This window comes from Poecilia reticulata, chromosome 12 (genome assembly GCF_904066995.2).
Source record: "Poecilia reticulata chromosome 12, P_reticulata-male-v2, whole genome shotgun sequence".
Classification (NCBI taxonomy): Eukaryota; Metazoa; Chordata; class Actinopteri; order Cyprinodontiformes; family Poeciliidae; genus Poecilia; species Poecilia reticulata.
In genome coordinates this window covers 23380269-23401370 of record NC_088841.1, presented here as the reverse complement: position 1 = coordinate 23401370, position 21102 = coordinate 23380269, and the positions used below count along the sequence as shown (strand labels likewise).

General features: G+C 36.6%; 1 protein-coding gene across 3 annotated transcripts in view; it reads left to right on the top strand.

The window, feature by feature from the left end:
* The window catches only part of LOC103473993 (uncharacterized), a 78436-nt gene extending 57878 nt beyond the window's left edge, over positions 1 to 20558 (top strand). For all 3 annotated transcript variants that reach the window (XM_017307678.2, XM_081613473.1, XM_017307679.2), the window contains 35 exons: positions 68 to 121; positions 579 to 632; positions 1199 to 1252; positions 1383 to 1427; positions 1766 to 1810; positions 2737 to 2844; positions 2972 to 3025; positions 3099 to 3152; positions 4089 to 4142; positions 5649 to 5756; positions 6650 to 6703; positions 7334 to 7441; positions 7525 to 7578; positions 7665 to 7718; positions 8778 to 8831; positions 8906 to 8959; positions 9060 to 9167; positions 9853 to 9906; positions 9993 to 10046; positions 10181 to 10234; positions 11305 to 11358; positions 11590 to 11643; positions 11729 to 11782; positions 11892 to 11945; positions 13020 to 13073; positions 13248 to 13301; positions 13875 to 13928; positions 14358 to 14375; positions 14957 to 15010; positions 15606 to 15668; positions 15768 to 15933; positions 17086 to 17195; positions 17413 to 17493; positions 18522 to 18704; positions 19793 to 20558. In XM_017307678.2, coding sequence (XP_017163167.1) covers positions 68 to 121; positions 579 to 632; positions 1199 to 1252; positions 1383 to 1427; positions 1766 to 1810; positions 2737 to 2844; positions 2972 to 3025; positions 3099 to 3152; positions 4089 to 4142; positions 5649 to 5756; positions 6650 to 6703; positions 7334 to 7441; positions 7525 to 7578; positions 7665 to 7718; positions 8778 to 8831; positions 8906 to 8959; positions 9060 to 9167; positions 9853 to 9906; positions 9993 to 10046; positions 10181 to 10234; positions 11305 to 11358; positions 11590 to 11643; positions 11729 to 11782; positions 11892 to 11945; positions 13020 to 13073; positions 13248 to 13301; positions 13875 to 13928; positions 14358 to 14375; positions 14957 to 15010; positions 15606 to 15668; positions 15768 to 15933; positions 17086 to 17195; positions 17413 to 17493; positions 18522 to 18704; positions 19793 to 19942 — 2481 coding nt within the window. In that variant the 3' untranslated portion in view covers positions 19943 to 20558. The remainder of the gene's footprint in view (positions 1 to 67; positions 122 to 578; positions 633 to 1198; positions 1253 to 1382; positions 1428 to 1765; positions 1811 to 2736; positions 2845 to 2971; positions 3026 to 3098; positions 3153 to 4088; positions 4143 to 5648; positions 5757 to 6649; positions 6704 to 7333; positions 7442 to 7524; positions 7579 to 7664; positions 7719 to 8777; positions 8832 to 8905; positions 8960 to 9059; positions 9168 to 9852; positions 9907 to 9992; positions 10047 to 10180; positions 10235 to 11304; positions 11359 to 11589; positions 11644 to 11728; positions 11783 to 11891; positions 11946 to 13019; positions 13074 to 13247; positions 13302 to 13874; positions 13929 to 14357; positions 14376 to 14956; positions 15011 to 15605; positions 15669 to 15767; positions 15934 to 17085; positions 17196 to 17412; positions 17494 to 18521; positions 18705 to 19792) is intronic.
* The last annotated feature ends 544 nt before the right edge of the window (positions 20559 to 21102 follow it).

Here is a 21102-nt window from a genome sequence, read left to right as displayed (position 1 = left end):
GAACATGAATTATTGTTGCATAAATGTATCTATGTGGTCTGATGGTGTGTTTTTTTTGTGTTTCCAGGGTTTCACGGGGAAACCGGGCCTGGAAGGACCTCAGGGCCCAGTTGGCATGTATGTAAGTGATTCTTCAGCACTGATCCCACATATTGAGTTAACACAAAACAAGCTTAGATATGTGTTAAAAATTCAAATAAAGTTAATATTGAAACTGGATAAGATTTTTTACAAACACAAAACACACAATAATAACGCCATGTAATTTAAATTATTTCTGCCTTAGAGGGTTTAAAATAGGCGTGTTATCAGTTTTGTTTTTAACACAGGGGATTTCTAAAAGAATCAGAAAACGGTAAATTCCCTGTTTTCAAAACTTCTGCATCATATTAGCGAAGTAGAAGTGAAATTATTATTTCAAAATGAACAAACAAAATCTGATCATTTTGACCGAATCTAATAAACTTAAAGGCAAAAAAGATGCTATTTTAAAGAAAAGCCTTAGCCAGAATGCTAAGCTACACTGTTTGTGTTATATATGTTAGTATTTCTGATTATTGATTTTCTTCTCCGATCAGGGTGTGGTCGGGGCTGTGGGGATGCGAGGGCCTGCAGGATCAATGGGAGAACGGGTAAATAAAAACCTCCCTCATTCCCTGTTAATGTCGACCATATACGAAATCAAAGGGTTAACTTTTGGAAGTGAGTTTGTGTCAAAACGTTATAAATCTAAGTAGTTTTTAGCTTAAGCACCTGGTAGGTGCTTAAGCTACCAGGTGCTTAACCAGGTGCTAAGTAGGTAAGCTACCATAAGTAGCTTACCTACTTATGGTAGCTTAAGTCTTACCATAAGTAGCTTTTAGTTTGGCTTTTTGTAGAAGAAGCTTTTAACTGGACTGTTAGCCTAGTAGCTGTTAGCTTTACTCTTCACTTGAGAGGTTGATTGGTTGTTGGCTAACATTAGCCTAGTAGCTGTTAGCTTTACTCCTGTACTGAAAACATTTACAGTTTCAACCATCAGTCGCTCCGACTGCTGTAAACTGAAACTAAAAAAAACAACTGAATTTCTTGATGTGCTATTGATCCTTGTGGTTTTTATTTTGTTTTGTTTGTTTGATCTTTTGATTATTTAAGTTTAATACAATCTGTCAAGCTAAAGAAAATAGACAAACATTCTTGCATTTCCTCATTTCCAAAGGGTGAGCCGGGAATTAGAGGGTTACTGGGCCCCACTGGGAAAACAGGTCCTAAAGTAAGAATCTGTTTTATTTTTTATATTTTTGTCTTCTGAAAAATTTCTGAATATTGGACTGTGACCTGGTGATGTTCTTTATGCATGAAGCGTGAGATTTTAATAGTTTAATTATATCACCTCCTTTAAGGGTCTGCCAGGCTCCCCTGGAGAGAAAGGACCTCGCGGATCTCAGGTGAGAAAATGAATTTAAAAGTTATTTTAGAATGTGATGTGAAAATGATTTTCTGCACTGAAATGTCACTTTATTAGAAAATTAATTTCAGAATTAATTAATTTCTCTGTCCTCCTTCAATTAAAAGTCAATTTAGTGTCTTTAATGCATCACATAAATAATTATTTTAAAATAATTTAAATGTTATCAGTTTATGAAAATCAGGAGAAATAAGGATGTGAATATTTAACCGTTGCAAAAAAACAACAAAAAAACATTTTTTTTTACAATAACATAGATTTTACTTCTGTTTGTTTAAAATTGTGCACAAAAATTTTGTTTTGGTTTATTTTTATTAGGGCCGACCTGGAGATGAAGGACCCAAAGGTGTCCTGGGACCGCCTGTAAGTTTATATATTTATTTTATTGTTTACATTTGTGTTTTTAATACATGCGACTTTTTTTTCCCTCCTTTTTACTATTTTCTTGAGTCACTGCTCAGGGCATGTTTTCATGTTTGAAATGTTAAAAAATGGTTTGTATTCCACAAAAAGGCAACTATTGTTGAATTTAGTTAATTTAAAAATATTCAGACATTATTATTTATTTAAAGGAAATAAAGGAATTTTGCTTTTAATTTCAACTTTGCAGTTCCTCAATCTTTCTCTAAAATTGGTGAATCAACACCAGATAAATTAGAATTAAATAAGTAACTTACCATTTTCCAAAATGTTTTTGTGTCACTTCACAATCTCTTGTTTGAATGTGAACATCTTTAATTCATATTAAACTGATGATCTTAATTTAAAAAAATTGATTTCTGCAGAGAAATGTCGGATAAATACATTGTAAGTATTGTGTAATAATGTAGGACAACAACAAGGCAGAGGAAAAGCTTCAGCCGGCTAAGCTAGGCTGCTGGAATCAACTCACTCTCTCACTCTCTCACACAACAACCTGCTGAGTGAGAAGCAGTTTCAAGTTCCCACCCAAACTTTGGTTGCCTAGCAACGACCTGCTGAGTAACTGACACAGCAGCAGTTTCAAGTTTCCCCTCAAAACTGTTTAAAAATTAAAACAAATAACGGCGTGGAGAGAAAACTGGATAAAACAGGAAATGTCTTGACAACAGTATTTTAGACATTAAAAATAAAAAACTAATCAATAATTATTGATACGAACTGATATGAAACAATTATATTGTGATAAGTTTTCAGCCATATTTCAACATTTCAGCTTTAATGTTCACAGTTTAGAAATAACAGTAATAGAAATCCCGTCTATATGAACAACTTTCTGCCCACAGTTTGATTTTTCTGATTTTTCTCAGGGCCCTCCTGGTCTTCCAGGTCCCAGCGGTGGGACGGGCAAACCTGGACCCAGAGGAAGCATCGGGGCCCCGGGGCCTCAGGGGCTGCAGGGGCCAGCAGGAATCCCAGTGAGTGGGTACCGACCCTTGACTGCTGATTTATTAAATACTTTTCAGTTAAATATATTAAAAAAGAGCCTTAGTTTATGTAAAGTTGTTAAAAAGTGACAAAACATTTCTGCTGTTTGGTTTTTAGGGCCCACAAGGCGCTGATGGCTCCGTGGGAGCAGCAGGAGAAAAAGGACCCAGAGTAAAACATCATTTATAAAGTTATTATTATATTTATAATATGTGTGGATTTACTGAGTGGATTAAACCTCCAGGGTTTCCCCGGACTGCCAGGCGACCCAGGACCCCCAGGACTGAGCGGACCACAGGTTGGCTCACTTTGTGTCTTTAAGATGTGACAAATCTCAAAACAAAAACATAAAAATACAAATTTTTACTAAAAATCTGGGTTTCAGTTCCAAACTGCTGGTTGGCAGTGGTTCAAATATGTTCACTCTGCTGTAAAACCAACAGGACAAAGAGTTGAACTTTTTATTTAATCATTAAAGCTAAAGTCATATTCAGTTTAGAGAAAACCACAAAAACAAGTACAGTCACAGTTCATAGGAAGAAATCAGTAAAATTGGTCATATGAGCTGAATTTGAACTCTGAGACCGATGCAGTTTAGTTTTATAAGACCTTTAAGATGTTTTACATTTGACTGTTGCTCATTAAACGATAATTAAGCACCTAAGATGTGTTTAAAATATTTTTTTTTATTCTTTTGAACTAACTTTATGGCCCCAATTTAGCTCCATAGGCACTGCCCGTTACCTAGTAACATCACTGAAACCCAGCCCCATTACCTAGCAACCTCACTGAAGCCCAGCCCCGTTACCTAGCAACCCCACTGAAGCCCAGCCCCGTTACCTAGCAACCCCACTGAATCCCAGCTCCGTTACCTAGCAACCCCACTGAATCCCAGCCCCGTTACCTAGCAACCCCACTGAAGCCCAGCCCCGTTACCTAGCAACTCAAGCCGAGTTAAAATTCTGCTTTCCACAGTTGTTTAATTGAGATTTGGAACCATTTCCATGTGTGACTGTAAACGGTGAGTTAGGGGGCGTGGCCAGCAGCAGATTATTAGGATTTAAAGCGACAGAGACCCTAAAACAGCTAAAATCTCATTTTCTAAGAAGGATTTTGTGCAAAAAATGTTTTGTATAGACCATAGATTTGTCCTAACCTGTTATAGGTCACCTTTAAGAGCCACCATCATGTTGTGGTGGTGGAGAATAATTTCAGATGAATTTTGTCTCTTCAGGGTCCTCCTGGTCTCAGAGGAACCGAGGGTCCAACTGGAAGGAAAGGAGATCAGGTCAGTCAGAACTCATCCATGAATCTGTTCAAATATTGAATTAAAATATCAAAGGCATTTTGTACACATTGTTGTGAGGGAACCTCGTAGATTTAAAGGCACAAATGAAGAAGTTTGGTTTGTTTTTTAAATTAGCCTCTTTTTCCTCTTTTTCAGCTGCTGGTTCAGTGATTTTAAAAAATCCTGTTTCTGTTATTCAGATGAATTTTTCCCCTTTATGTTGATATGGAATATGTATAGATTGGTTAATAGTAACAATTAATCAAATTAACTGTGACTAAACTGATGAAGTCTGTGATTAATCAGGGCTGCACAGTGGCGCAGTTGGTAGAGCTGTTGCCTTGCAGCACGAAGGTTCTGGGTTCGATTCCCGGCCTGGGGTCTTTCTGCATGGAGTCTGCATGTTCTCCCTGTGCATGGTGGGTTTTCTCCGGGTACTCCGGTTTCCTCCCACAGTCCAAAAACATGACTCCAAATTGTCCCTAGGTGTGAGTGTGTGTGTGCATTGTTGTGTGTCTCTGTGTTGCCCTGCAACAGACTGGTGACCTGTCCAGGGTGACCCCGCCTCTCGCCCGAAAAGTTAGCTGGAGATGCACCAGCAACCCTCCTGACCCCACTGAGGGACAAGGGTGAAAGAAAATGGATGGATGGATGTGATTAATCATTTATTGAAATAATAGTTTACTAATTTAGTAATTGATTAATTGGAACTAAAAAGGACATTTGCTGAAAGAACTACAAGCCAAAACTGTACAAACAAAAAGAAAACTTTTGGCATTTAATATACAAAAATCTTTGTATGTAAAGATATTATTCACTCAGTTCAAATTCTGTAAAAACAAATCTCCTTTTTTGTCCAGTTATTATTGAGTTAATCCAGAATATCCAGCTCTGCACTGTAAAAAGTTCTCAACATGTTGGATGTTTTGTTTTGCATCTTTTGATACAAATTATCAAATGTTCACCAAAGGAATGTTATGTTATTGAATTAAGGCAATTAAATGTTTATTTTATTATTAAAAAGGATTTTAATTATTTGCATCCCTTAATGCATTTGTAATATTGTATAAAAATGTCAAAATGAAAAATCTGCAGAATGTTTTTTTTATCCGATTAATCGTCAGAATAATCGATTAATCGATAACTAAAATAATCGTTAGCCGCAGACTAATCTGTTTAAGGTATTACTGCTTCCCCCTGGTGGTAGGGAAGCTCAGGCACTGCAAAGGTTTTAGCTTTGTAACAATGACAACATTAGTGCTTAATTATTAATGAGCAACAATGAATAATTTACATCAAAGCTTGAAATCAGTGTCGTTCATAATGAAGAAACAAAGTTATGTTGTCTTCCTGCCTGAAAACTGAGATGCTAGCAGTCTTCAGTCAGAGGCCTCTTCAGAATCACTGTGACACTGACTGCTACTGAAGATCCAGCATCACCGTCTACGACGACTCTTAGATGATAAGCAGAGATTGAACCTGTGTTGTTACCTGGTTCTGGTTCAGGGGGATCTGGGTTCGTGTGGGGCGCTCGGAGCTCAGGGACCCGAAGGGGAACGAGGATCCGAGGGAGCAAAAGGCCCCCAGGGGCCACCGGGGCCCGATGGCAGAGAGGTGGGTGCATTTTCTGCAGCTGCAGTTCAATCTCACAGATGAAAACAGGTTTTAGGGTCATAGAGGAAGATTCACTGGTTCATAAAGCATGAAATTAAATTTTTCTAGGAGGAAAGAAAACATTTAAACCTGATTCTGTTCAGGTAGAGAGACGGTAATTTAGTTTTTATCCTCAGAAGAATGAAATCATTAGAATATATTTAAAAAATCACTCAAGTAAAAAGTATTTTGTAAAAAAGCTACTGAACAAAACATAATTTAATATTTAAAAATGACGTCATCAGATGGACTAAAATACACAATTTAGTGACGATTTCGGTATTTTAAAGACCAAAATCAAAATAATTAATATTATAAATAACATAACAAAAGAAATACATTTCCAAATAAGTTTCTTTCAATAAAAAAATCCTGCTGATTTTACTCAAGTAAAAGTAAAAAAGGTATTTGGTAAAAAGTTTACCAAATACCTTCCACATAACAAAAAGTTATGTGGAAATTTTAGAACAAAATGAAAAACATTTTTTCCGGTCAGTTTATTTCACTTTAAAACGTGAAACTGCAGGAACAAGTTGTTCCATTCTGAGAATAATAAACATGTTTTCAAAAGTTACTCCAGTAAATCTAACGAGTTGCTGCCAAAATCTAAATTTAGAAAAAAATCTAAGACAAATCAAACACTAATTTCTCTGGATTTTGTTGAAATTTGATAAACGTCTGCAGACTGAAATGTTTCCTCATCCATCTAGCTAAGGGGTTTGTGAGTCAGTCGCTCCAGACTTTGACTAGGTCATTAAAACACATGACCTTTACTTTTGTTTTACAGAGTTTCTGTTATGAGTAGCTTTGTTTTTCAGTGGAAATGAGCCTCAGTGGTTCTGGTTGTTCTGCAGGGGGAAGTCGGGCTTCCTGGTGAACCTGGAGAGCCTGGACCCAAAGGAGAGAAGGTAACGGGCTGAGACGATTAATCGATTATTGAAATAATCGATTACTAGATTAGTAATTGATTCAACAAAAGGCCATTTGGTGAAAAAACAACCCAGTCAGAGCTGATGATGATTTATCATGTGCTGCTGACAGAGTTGGATTTGGGTTCAGTTCACCACATTCATGAGTTTTGTTACCATTTCATTGAAATATTAATAATTTTAAATGGACAAAATGTAAACCACAAACTCTAAATCCTGTAAATGATCAATCTTTCACTGAAGGATTGCTTTTAGGCAATAAAATGTTTATTTTCTCTGTGAATTATTTGGTTACTTGCATATTTTTAATGTATTTCTAATATCGTATATCGTAGTGGTTACATAAAAGAATCAGCAGAAAATGATAATTTTTAAATCTGAATAATTGATTAATTGTTCAAATAACCTATTAGTCGTCCAAATAATTGATTAATCATCCAAATAATAGAATAATCTACATTTAATTAAGCAGTTAATTGACAGAAGAATTGATTAATCACCCATATAATCGATTAATCGTCTGAATAAGCCACAGTTGCAGCTCTAGAGTTGATCACACAGTCATGAATTGCTGAGGAACAGGAAGTTGTTTGTGCTTGCTGTTGCCAGGGCGACGTGGGACCTCCTGGTCCGTCGGGCCCAGAGGGCCCCTGGGGGTCCATCGGGGGAAACGGGCTCCAGGGGCCAAAGGGAGAAAAGGGAAACATCGGGAGAACGGTGAGGAGAATCCCTGATGTTTCTGAAAAGTGAAAGTTTGTTGTTGAGTTTTTGTTTTAACAGTTTTTGTTGTTCCTGCGCAGGGAGAGCCTGGAGCGGCTGGAGGTCCGGGTCCTGTGGGCCCGTCTGGGCTCCAGGTGAGCTTCTTACCTGGACCAGGTGAAACCGCTCTGCTGCCCGTCTCACTGCAGGACCGTTTATTCTGTGGTTCTGGTCGTTTTAGGGCATCGCGGGTCGACTGGGACGACCAGGACCAGATGGACCGCCGGGACAGAAGGTGGCACCATTTTCCATCCTGATCAAAGATTTTATAATATTTAGATTAGAGCTGAATGTTTTTAAATAAGAACCCGATTAATTAATGCTGCATTTATCTATTTATTTAGTAAACTATTCCATTTGTTGCCTGCAAATTATTAATTTTTAAAAGTTCCACAATAAAAAACGTAAATATGTATTTTTAAATTAAAATCATGTGCCTCATATAATTTCTTTATTTAAAATTTGTACATGTGGTTTGCTAATTTTATTTTATTTAGGCTCATAATTATATTTTTAATGAATTTAAATAATTAAATTTGATCAAATTATTACGTAATCTTGGCCTGATATGTGTTAAATGTTTTGTAATTAAATTGTTTAATTCATCATTAAATAATTACTGAAATATAAAATTTACCAAATGAAATGGACAATAAATACATAAACAATGAATATTATTTTTTTAAGTTTTTATTTTTATTTTATTTATTACATTTTGCACAATATTAAATAAAACTAAATGATTCAGAAAAAAATAAATAAATCTGTATGATTGTAGAAAATAATGTAAAAATGTTAGAATTTATTTTGACACTATAAATTATGACGTTTAAATAATTATAGATTTGTGTTATTTTTACCTCTGTTTTTAAATATTGATGTAATGGGTTAATTAGTTTCTGTATTTATTTATTTATACTAAGCTTTCAGTAAAAAAATAAGTAATTAAATTCTAAAAGCTATAAATAAATAAAATTATTTATTTTGTATAACAAAGTGATGGGAGGCTTTATCTGAATTTGGAAATAAATTAATACCTAAATCATTATTTATAGTGATTAGTGATGCCACTTTTCAATATTTAAATTTCTAATGATTTTAGATCAATTTTAATTTTTTAATGAAAGCTTTTTGACATTTCAAGACAAAATCATCTAAATATAATTTTAGTGATGATTTAAAGAAAATCCTTGCTTGTTTTAGTCTATGAAACAGATGCAGGATGATATTTTAAGGCTGAAATGTAAAAATTATCGTGGTTTTGTTGTTAAAGATGAATATTTCATCTTGTTAGGGGGAACCTGGGCCAGCCGGACTCTCTGGGCCTGCTGGATCAGACGGTCCTCAGGTGAAACATGGAGTCTAATCGTTTTGTTTCTGCAGTTTCCCTTTCAGTCATTTATTATGTTTTCATGGTGACAGGGAGTCATCGGACCCAGAGGGGTCAGAGGAGACCCTGGAGGGTTCGGACCGTCTGTGAGTGTCTAAAAATATCAGAAATACAAAAAGATAAACGACGACGTAGAGAGAAAATTCACCTTATGCTGAAGATGATCCCCTTCTGTTTCTGTCAAAGGGTCAATCTGGTCAAGCTGGAGCAAAGGGGGATGAAGGAGCCAAAGGTGAACCCGGGGCGATAGGGGTCAGAGGTGAACCAGGAGTACCAGGCCCACCAGGAGAACAGGTTACCAAGAGTTTATGTTTCCTTTATTCAAACTAGAAGATCATTAAGTTGTGACAGACATCCTGTTGCTACGTAGAGAAATATCTGGGTTTTAGTGAAGGAGATCTTCATTTTTAATCCAGTGATATGCCACTCTCTATGGCAGCAATAGCTAGCTAGCTAGCTATCACTAAATATCTATAGTTAGCTACCTATCACTAAATATCTATATCTAGCTAGCTATCACTGAATATCTATAGCTAGCTAACTATCACTAAATATCTACAGCTAGCTAACTATCACTAAATATCAATAGCTAGCTAGTTGTTGCTAGCTAAATATCACAAACAATCTATAGCTAACTAGCTAGCTATATAGCTAGATACCTAAAGCTAGCTATTAGATCTAACTAGCTACCTAGACAGATAGCAAGCTGTATGTGTGACTAGTTAGCTATCAGTAGCTAACTATCTATAGCTAGCCACATAGTGGTGTCTATGGGTAGCTAAATATATGGTGTTAGCTATTTAGCTATAGCTTTATGGTAAGCCATGAAAGGAGAGGCTTTTTGTTGCTAGCTAGAGTAATATCTGGGTTTCCTGGATATGAACTTCAGTGGAAACCAGTGGATGTCTGGATGGATGCATCAACTTTCATCACTTCTATATCTTCCTGATGAACATTTGTTTGGAAATATCCTGTTCAGGGTGAAGACGGTCTTCCAGGAATTCAAGGTCCTTCAGGTCTACTGGGGTTGGAGGTAAAACCATGAATGAAATCTACTAATAATCCACTCAAGGTTGATTCTTAAACATTTTTACTCTGTCCTTTATGACTCAATTGTAGGGACCCCCGGGACAGATGGGAGCTCAGGGTCCTCCCGGCCTTGTAGGGGCTCCTGTAGGTGTCTAAGTGAAATACATGAGACCCTAACAGCTGCATAATGTTTATTTTAGACTAAATAAAATTATCCTCAAAGGACAGTGTGATTGCTCAGTCTGAAATCAAGCTAACAGAACCATTTTGGTTTGCAGGGCATATATGGAAAATCTGGATCTGAAGGGAAACAAGGCGGCAAAGGAGAGAAGGTCAGATTTTCTAAAGAGCATATATCATCACTTTCCCTTTTTAAATATGTAAAAAGGTCTAAAATAAAGGCAAATGTTAAGCGCTCAACAATGCAAGTTGGAGAAAAATCATAATGTGACATTAGGAGTCAATAAAACAATGTTCTCGTTGGACAGTTAATGTCTCTTTTATCAAATATTAGTTACCAAAATGATGATTTATATGGTAATTTAAGGAATTAAAAGGGGGCGGAAGAATAAGATAAATGTTGAGAGTTCAGGGAAGAGACATAAAAAACCGGAACCTTATAAAGTGATTTAAAATCACTTTTTCATTAGTTTAATCAGCTTAGTTCAGAAAAACTGATTCAAAATGCTACAATTATTCAGTCCAAAAAGTAATGAAAATATACATCTATTTGTTTAACATGTCAGTTTATCTACAGCTAGCTAGAGATCTACAGTAATGTCTATTTACAGCTACCTCTGTATGTACACCAAACTAGCTGTATATCTAAAGTAAGTTAGCTTTAGTCTATCTACAGCTAGCTATACAGCTGCAGCTAGTTATAGTGGATATCTACAGTAAGCTACCTGTAGCTACCTAGCTAGCTATAGATATCTTGCTATCTACAACCAGCTGTCTACAGCTAGCAACCTATCTGTTATTGCAGTAAAGATTTTATTTTATTTATTCTTGTGATCTTCCTGTCATTGCATATGTATTTTTATTTACATTCAGCCAAAGCATTTGGCAATAACTGCCTAGAATTCCTTTCATTTATGGTGAAACTGTTTAATTTTCCCCAAAAAAGAAGGAAAAATGAAAATAAAGATCTCCAAAAAGCAAAACTATTGACAAAAACCATCTGAAAAGCTTACAACAAACAAAGTTATTTTTAAATAATGCCTAAGAAGTGATTGTTTAAAACTTTTTGCATAGACTCTGTGTACTATTGAGAGTCTTCTGACTCTTCTTACACACACGTCTTGCTAAAGTAGCAATAAAGACATAATTTCAGGTTCATACAGAGACATTAGATGTAAATTTGCTCTCGTTAACCTCGTCCCTCTGCGTGTTGCTCCAACAGGGAGATGATGGTGAAATTGGACCTTCAGGGAAAACTGGTCCCATGGGAAGGCGGGTAAGGTGACCCTGATTCTGTTGCACATTTCAAATTTCTTTTCCTGTAAAGCAAAGCGTGCAGAGAGTTTGTCCCTGTTCTGAATGTCATCTGGGTGAATAAAGTTCCTTTGGTTTGGGCGGTTTGCATAAGTGTAAACATGTCTAAAAGCAGAAGTTTCATGCATTAAACATGGCGCAGATTGTTGTGCATTTCATCCTTTTGACACAAACACGTCGAACATTTCCTCAGGGGAGACGGGGAAAGGCTGGAGTCAGAGGGACCAGGGGAGACAGAGGACCGAAGGTGGAGAATACAGAAACATTACCGGGAAGTTTTCATGCATTTGGTTCAATCTTTTCTGACAGTTTGAGATTTTTATGTCATTTAGGGTGAAGCAGGAGAAAGGGGGACGACAGGCCTGCTTGGCTGGCCAGGAAGCATCGTACGTTTATTTATTTTCTTCATAAAAATGACTTTTAACAAAAGTGAGGCATACATTTTGATTTATTTTCTAATTTATGGATTTGTTTTGTGTTTTTATTCCCGCTTAGGGAATTCCTGGCCTGCCTGGAGATCTGGGGGATCAAGGTGAAAAGGGAGAAGAGGTAAACTAGAGTGATTAAACTTTCTGAAAATTATAAAATTTGGTCTTATGTTGGCATAAATTTAATTAACCGCAAAATGGATGACAACTCACCGAGCCTGGAGATGAAGCACTTTGCAGAATTATATTAATCCCTGAAGAATCTCTACACATTTTACCAGAATTTTATGTGACGGATCAACAGAAAGTAGTGCATAATCGAAAATGAAACAAAAATGATGCATATTTTTTTCATGAAAAAGTCATTTAAAAACATTTTTATACTTCCGTTTGGGTCTCCACTGCTTCCAAAAACAACCCAAGTAATCAACAGCAAAAACTTAACGTTTATGGAGTCTGAAAAACGAGCCGTTGGTCAAATCAAGTTTTATTGACACTGCAACGTTATGGAATTCCACCCGTTACCTAGCAACCCCAGTGGAAATTGGCCCGTTACTTAGCAACCCCAGTGGAATTCCGCCCGTTACCTAACAACCTCAGTGGAAATTGGCCCGTTACTTAGCAACACCAGTGGAATTCCACCCGGTACCTAGCAACCCAAGAGGAGCTACAGCACGTTTGAACAGTTGGTTTTACGTCGGTATGCTCTGTACAATGGCTGACGGAAAAGACGAATGTTTTCTTGTTGACTTAACATCCAGAAACCTCTTGCTGCATTCTTGTTGGTTGTGCAGGAGGCTCCAATTCTGCTTTTCATAGATGTACAGTTGTATACTTGGGCATCTGTTTGCAGCCATTTCCATATGAGAGTGTAAACGTTGAGTTGGGGGCGTGGCCAGCAGCAGATTATTTGGATTTAAAGTAACAAGACGCCATAAGACATCTAAAATCTCATTATCTAAGAATGATTTTGTATAATACATGCCATGAACATGTTTTGAATAGGCCATAGATTTATCCTAACCTGTTCATGGAAGTGTAATAAGTCACCTTTAACAGCAGTTTAAAGCAACGGTAGGTTTTAAAGGATATCCAAAGCTGTGAAACCACTTTAGGTTTATAATGAACCGTCTGGGAGACGGATCTGTATTTTACAACATTGTTTGGAGTTAAATTCCTGCCTTTTGGTCTCCAGGGTGAGAAAGGAGACATGGGGACACCTGGGCCCCCTGGACCTGAGGGCAGAAAGGTACCACTGTCTTTTCAGACGTTTTTAACGTGTTTCATGAGTTTAGATTGTGATATTAAGGGAGCTTTAAGTCTCTTATGGAGGCTCCACAGGGTTGAATTATTCAGATGTAAACCAATAAAATGTGGCTCTAATAGGAAAATTAAAAAAATGTTACGTTATTTAACATTCCAGGGGAGTCGAGGTCCAGTCGGATTGACCGGTCCAGCCGGCCAGAAAGGAGAGCAGGTACTTCCTGATTGTTTCATAATGTACAGAACCTTTCAGACCCATAAACAGTTCATACATGTCACAGATATTTAGCATTTAGACTTTTAATGACGTATTGGTCAAATATTGGTAAAGTTATAAACGTTGGCCAGCAGGTGCAGCAGAAAAATATTGATCTGACGGGAGGTAAAGAAAAAATACTACAAATAGCAAAAACGGCAAAATGCTGCAAACGTGCAGCACAAAACAGAAGACCTCCAGACCACTAGGGGGAGTCGATCACTGCGTCTTTTATGATCAAAGAAGACGGGACGTCCAGAAAAACGTTGGAGGAATAAAGAAAATGTGTGTTATACTTAATGTCTTTTACAATATTATAGAGTAGCAACATATTTAATATCAGCTACTCCAGACGCCACCTAGTGGTCTGGAGGACTTCTGCAGGTTTGTGGCGATTTGTATTTGCTCTGTTTCCTGTGATTATGGCTTTTGTTGTGTTTTGGAGTTTGCACCATTCATGTGTTTGCAGTAGGATTGAATTTCATTTTGTCTAAAAACAAACGTTTGACTCTCTGGTGTCGGTGTTTCCAGGGAAACATCGGTCCGCCCGGGCCGAGAGGAGCGCTGGGAATGCCCGGCTTACCCGTAAGCAGCTTCTTCACGCTCCAGTTGGTCACATTATGGACATCATCAGGAAAATTACTGTCAAAAAAAGCTGAAAAACTAGCTGTAATTTACAACTTATGCCACTAGATGTCAGTATATCCCACAAAATGGATAAACTCTAGTATATTTAGTAGAAATTATATAGTTTTTTTAATATTTAGATTCAGAATCACACATGGACATAATTGGACAATATTTTCTATTAGCAAATAATTTATTTTATTTCCTAACGGATCAGAAAAAACCTGCAGAACTTAAATAAAGTTCAGCCATCTAAATGTTTTCTTTAATGTTTTAAGATCCAACTGTTGGTATTGTGATTATATTAATGTTTAATTTTATTGTTTGAGAGTGAAAAGAAAATGTCCACCTAATGGACATAAAATTTTATCTTCTCTTTGTTTGCAGGGATGGTTTGGATTAAAGGTATGATGTCATCAACAATATTTATTAAATGCTAATATTTTAGTTTTCTGCCGTCAGTCCAGCTAAATGTTGCATAACCTTCATTAAAAAAACGATAAATATCAACTACAGGAAATTAGTTGTGATTTTTATTTGTTGTATTTTAGTCCTAATTTTTATTTTATTTTTAATTTTTTGGGCTTTTCTTGAAAGGTTTTGGCTTCATAATGTCCAGCATAGCAACAATACAAATGATACAAATTATTCCAGTAAAAATAACTGAAAAACATCTGAGACCTGATTTTGTTTCAGTCGTTCATCATCTGGAGTTTTAAAAGCTGATATATATATATATATATATATACACACACACACACAGTTAGAACTAGGTTCAGTGGAAGGTAATACAAATTTGACCCAAATTATAAGTTTTAGAACACATTTATCCCTGAATTTTAATTCTAGACAGAAAAACAAAAGTTCTCACCAGTTTTCCAAGCATTTAGCAAATAGAAATAATTTTGTTAATTATAATTAAAAGCTGGTTTTAGGTTTGGTGTTTGTGGCTCTAAATCACTAAATGTTGTTTATTTTTCTGGCAGGGGTTGAAAGGTTACCAAGGTCAACCTGGACTTCCTGGAAGAAGAGGCCTCCCTGTAAGTTAATCGATCAATCGATCGATGTATTGATCTGCTCTGCTTCGTTTGTGCTGCTTTAGTTTTGAAGATTTTACTGAAAGTTATTTTGTTTTCTGTAAATGTTGGATGACTGGTTGACCTTTCATGACCCCTGGAAGCAATGGCGGCACAAACAGAATTTATTTATTTTTTTGCTGCACAAATGTAGAAGAATTAATGGCAGCCATTTTGTTTGGTGTGGGTAACGTGGGGTGGAGCTGATTGACCTTCTGACCTTTAAACTTTAATTAAAATCTTCAAAACAAAAGCAGCATAAAGTTGATAGACCAAATTAGTTTGATTTCATAAATAAAATCAGGAAAAGGGTCAAAGGTCGACCTTTTCACCTTTAAACCTTTACTACCATCTTTAAAATGATGGCGGCACAAACAGACTTTTCCGCAGCACAAACTTTTGACACCAACTTAGTTTGATTTGACAAACGTTTGTATCTTAAAAAGCTTTTAGGGTAAATTTCTTTAAGTTGATTTTTTTGTTAGATTCATGTTTAGTTGTTATTAAAAGTTTATTTCATGTGTTTTAAGACGTGATCAGTTTTATTCCTCTGCTTTAGGGCCCACCTGGTGTCGCTGGCCCCCCAGGAAAGTCACTGAACATGACTGTCACTCAACTAAAGGCAAATCAATCAGTTTCCCATAAGACATGTGATCAATATTGCAGTTTTTTAAATAAAACACTGGCCGTTACAGGAACTGACAACAATCTGTGCCTGCAGAGCCTGATGTACATGTCGGACAAGCCGAACTTGTCCCTGCTGCAGACGCTGCTGGACGCCCTGCAACAGGAGCTGCGGCTGCTGCTGGATCCTCCCGACGGCACCAAGCGGCGCCCGGCCACCACCTGCCTGGAGCTCTGGCTCTGCCACCCCGAGTTCAGCAGCGGTGAGAAACGACATCCACCTCATGGCTGCTAGCAGCTACAGCAGCAGATACGGTGTTGGAGGAGAATCGGCTCCAGGACGCTAACTTTTCACATTAACAGATATAAACCTGGGAAGTCGACTTTGTTTGACTAAATCCTGTTTTTTTTTTTTTTCCTTAAACATAAAAATAGAAGAAGGAAGAGAGATTTTTAAAACATTAATTTGTTTGTATTCCTGAATGTTTCTTTTGGTCCTGGTCCGTTTGTGAATATGATGTTCAGCAGCCTGGATACCTGTTGGTTACCATGGAGACCGAACAGGCTGGAGGCCATTCAGTCTTAAAACGTTTCCTTCAAAATAAGCTTCAACCTGGATTATTGTACAACTAGGTCCTATATTGATAGCTAACTGAAGTTATTTAGCTATCTGTTTACACATGGGTTATTAGCTATTTAGCTATTTATCTAGAAAACAAGTTATCTAGCTGTGTAGCTATGTATCTAGATAGCTATACAGATGGATAGCTAGCTAAATAGTTGTTTAGCTTGCTAGCTAGCGATTCTACATAGATAGCTACTTAGCCACCTATAACTAGATATCTAGATAACTAGACGAATAGCTTTCTAGCTAGTGATCTATTTAGCAGTATTTTATAACAGCTAAATAAATAGCTACATATTTAGGTATTTAGCTAGCTGTCTACTTAGCTATCAAGATAAATAGCTAGCTGGATAGCTAAATAGCTATTCATTTATCTATCAAGATAAGACGCTAAATAGATAGCCAATTTATTACCCTAATACATAGCTATTTATTTAGCTATCTATATAGATAGCTATCTGTTTAGCCATGTAATAGATAAACATGTAGCTATTAGCTATCTATATAGATAAACAATTATGTATTTTTGTAGCTATGCAAGTACATATATATTCAAATATCTATGTATTTAGTGATCTGATTGCATATAATACCTATAGCTATTTATATTTGGCTATCAATAAAGACAGTTGAATAAATATATATGTATCTAGAAATGTAGTTTTTCCAGCTTCTCTCCTCTTTCATGATATGGGAGATGTTTTTGCTCCAGAGTTATTGTCAGTACAGAGCTCGCTGTGTTGATCCATGCTGATCTCTGAGCTGCTGCCGCCTTCTCGCTCCTCTGCAGGGATGTATTACATCGACCCCAACCAGGGCAGCTCCGCCGACGCTCTGCTGGCCTACTGCAGCTTCACCTCCTCATCAAAGCAGACCTGCCTTCACCCCCAACACTCCCAGGTATGAAACCTGCACTCAAGACGGCTGCAGGAAATCACACAACGTCTGCGCTGACCTGAAGGAGCCTCGTTAAGCCGCTCGCTTCAACGACTCGCAGCAGGAACATGCTCTTAGTGCCGACACTGAGACGATTTGAGGCAGAATCACACTCTCTCCATCTCTTTAAATGATAAACAGCTAAATATTTTTCATTGGAAACATCATTTTTTTTCTGCAGCTGCCGATGAAGGCTTGGATGGAAGAATCAGCTGCAGTCGGATCATTTCAGTGGCTCAGCAGGCTGGATCAGGGTCACCAGGTGACTGATATAAACTGATGTTCATCAGTCTTTTTTATCGATTTACCTCTTAATTTAGCAGATATTCATTCATGAACACTGGCAGGAAGACCCAGAACAGACCAGTTGAAAAATCATTTTCAACTAAGGACATGAGATAAATGATGTGAAGCAACTGCATCCGTATCAATAAATAAAGAAATCAGTACAAGATAACAACCAATGACAGAACTTTTTCTTTCTGGGTCAAAATTAAGATTTTTAGCTGTTATCATTAAGGCTGAAGTGATTAATCGGATTTACCACGATTAATTGCAATTAATCGATTATTGAAATAATCATAAACTAATTTAGTAATTTGTTAATCGTTAACTGAAGTATGCATTCAAAAAAGGCAATTTTATGGGGGAAAAAAGAACATATTCAGAGCAGTATTATAGCAAATACAAATAGAAACATTTTGCAATTAAGCTAAAAACAAAAACCTTTGTGTAAATGTTTTATCCAAAACTCCTTAGCTATCAAGCTAGCTAGCTATCTATCTATCAAGTTACAACTAAATATAACTAGCTAGAAAGCTAATTATGTATTTATCTATAGCTCAAAAGAAAACTAGCTAGATTGTTAGCTACATAGCTGCTGAACACATAGCTAAATAGCTGTTCTGCTACTTGCTGAAAAAAAGCGTAATTAGGTAAAAACTTTACAAAAAATATATACATTTTGAAATTAAGCTGAAAAAAATCTTTGTAAATATGCTTTTGCCAAATCTCTTCAAGTGGCAGTTTTAGCTTCAGATGTACTAAAGGAACCAAGTTATTTCGTTTTAGGCAATAAAATGTTTTTCTTGCTGTTTTCTTTGTTTTTATTTGCATCTTTTATTGTATTTCTAATATTGTATAAAAAGACTTAAGTGGTTAGATGAAAATCTAACCACTTAATGATTGATTAATCATCAGCATAATCAACTAATGCTGGATTAATCGATTGCTAAAATAATGGTTAGTTGCAGACCTGGTAGATATTAACATTGAAGATGTGCTTGTTAGTTTTCTTATCCAGGTGAGAGTGTGGTGCAGATGCGTTTCCTGCGGCTGCACAGCGTCTCTGCGTCTCAGAGGGTGACCTACTCCTGTCATCCAGGAAGCCGGCTGGGTCCGACCGACACGGAGGTGAAGTTCCTCACCGACACCAGGATGCAAAGCTACCTCGGAGAGCTGAACGACTGTGTGGTATGTGGAGACAGGAAAATATGTTTTTAAGCTCTTAAACTATTATGACATTCAAGAAGATAAGTTTAAAAGTATTTTTAGTGAACACTCAAAAACCTGCCCTAGTTGCATGTTTTTATTCGGATGAAGGTGAAAAGGTTAAACCATTCAGAGGGTAAAATGTTGTGGTTGTGTTTTCTTTTGTTTCTTTCATGATCATTTCTGGTTTTATTTTTGTTCCTAAGGTGTTGCCATATTCAGTGTTGTTTACTGTTGTTGTTGGGGTGTTGCCATATGGGTTCATTCCTTTGTGTTTAGGTTTTTAATTCTTGTGTTTTGTTTTTGTGTTTTAGTTTATTCATATGTTTGTTTTTGTTTATTTTTTCCTTTTGTGTTTTGGTTTGGCTGCTGAAAAACCTTTGAGGAAAAACTCGAAGCCACTTTTTTCTTGCTCTCTGTGTCGGCTACGCTACATGAAGACTCGTTGCCATAGAAACTGACTGACAATGCCGCTACATGTTTCAGGATTTGACACCAAAAAGCAAACATTTCTCACACAAAGAGCAGAACTTTCAGTCCGTTACATTTTTATGTTTTTAGATTTTATGTTTATTTTGTGATTATGAATAAGTGATCGCTGTGGTAGATTAGCTAGCACTGCTATTAGCTAAGCTAACACAGTGGTGGTAGATTAGCTAATTTTAGCACCTGCTCTACTGACAATCTATAAGAGTTGCTGTTTAGTTTGCCTTATTTTATTTTTTTAACTGAACTGAAACACACAGAGTTCCACAGCTCATCTAAATGTTAAGTTTGTCATAGTCAAGCCAGCATAACTGACCTACTTCCCTCTCCCTCGCTATTATTTTTCTTCATCAAAACGTTTTCCTGACCTTGTCCCCTAGTTTTTGTAGTATTGACAATTAGTAGTAAAACCCTGCGTCCCTTTTCTTTCATATATCAGGTGAACATTTAAGATTTAGCGCTTTATGTTGATAACTTGACAGCTAAAACCAATGCTAGTCATCGGCCAGCAGCAGCTTTTTTCCCTGCAGCATCCGTTGTGCGCTGCAGCGGGTCTGTATTAACTGATGATGTTTTTTTTTCAGCCAGTGGAGGAGGCGGTTTCCGGTTCTGGAGAGTCGGTGTTGGAGTTCGAGGACCTGCAGCTGCTTCCTCTCAGAGACGTGGCGCTGATGGACAGCGGGAACTTCACGCACCAGTTCAGCCTCACCGTTGGACCCGTGTGTTTCAGCTAGAAACCCTCCGCTCCTCCACACCACGCAGAAATGCAGCAGGGATTTAAATCACGGACACAGAAAGAGCTTCTTTCTCCAGTTTCTGAAGATTTCACCAACTTCCTTCTCTTTTGTTGGGGGATTGAATCCCTCGGTTTCTGTTGCTTTTTTAACAGGGAAATCATTTTTGTTTACAGAGACATTTATCTGGTATAAAGTAAATTAAATGTATTTGTTTTTTTGTGCTGTTCACGTTCCTTAGTGTGTATATGAAAGTCAGACGGTTTTGCTTCCAGGCCGGTTCTGTCCCACTGATGAGTTTATCACTCTAAAGGTGCTGATCATTTATTTAAAGCTGATTCAGGTGCTGATGTCATCTCATGCATGCTTGGTGCTAGCTGTTTACGATCACTCCTCGTTTTAAATGATGCAAAGCTTCTTTTTTTTTACATTTTGTTTCTGTATTTTGATGTATATGTAAATATAATTTTTTTCTTTTACATCTCAGGTATGACACACACAGGCACTTCATCTGCTGTTGCCCCAGCATGTTTGTCTTTTTTTTTTTTTTTACAGTTTTGTTGTCAAATTCCTAGATCTAAACTTAATAAATATTTGAACTTGAGACATAGAAAAATATTTAGGCTGATTAATTTGTTCTACAACTAAAAGTTATTTCACATTTTTGGGTATGAAGCTTTTTAGATACACTAGTCATCTAAGGAATGGAAATTAGCACCATTAAGAAGCAATGTGTAATTAAATTTAGGGAATATTGTGGTAAAAGTAAATTATATGCTTTTGTTTTGATAATGAAACTTTGAAACACGGTGGATTACTATGACAACACGTTAGAGCGATTACAAAAAATACTCATATTTTCTGCCAAAAATTTGAAAACAAAAAAAGAACATACATTTTCTGGGAAAAATTAATTCCTGTGGTCCAAAGGTTGAACATTTCAAATTAAACTCACTTTTTTCTGAACTTAAAAAAAAAAATACTAAACTCAAAATTTTCAGTTTGAAAAGTTTAAAATGTGTTAGAAAATAGTAAAAAAAAAAAATAGACTTCTAGAAAGTTTGAGGTTAATGTCAAATTTTTTTCTTGGAAATTTTTGACTTTTCAACTTCAGAAATTTACAGGGTTTTTTTCTGAGACTAATCTCAAAATTTCAGACT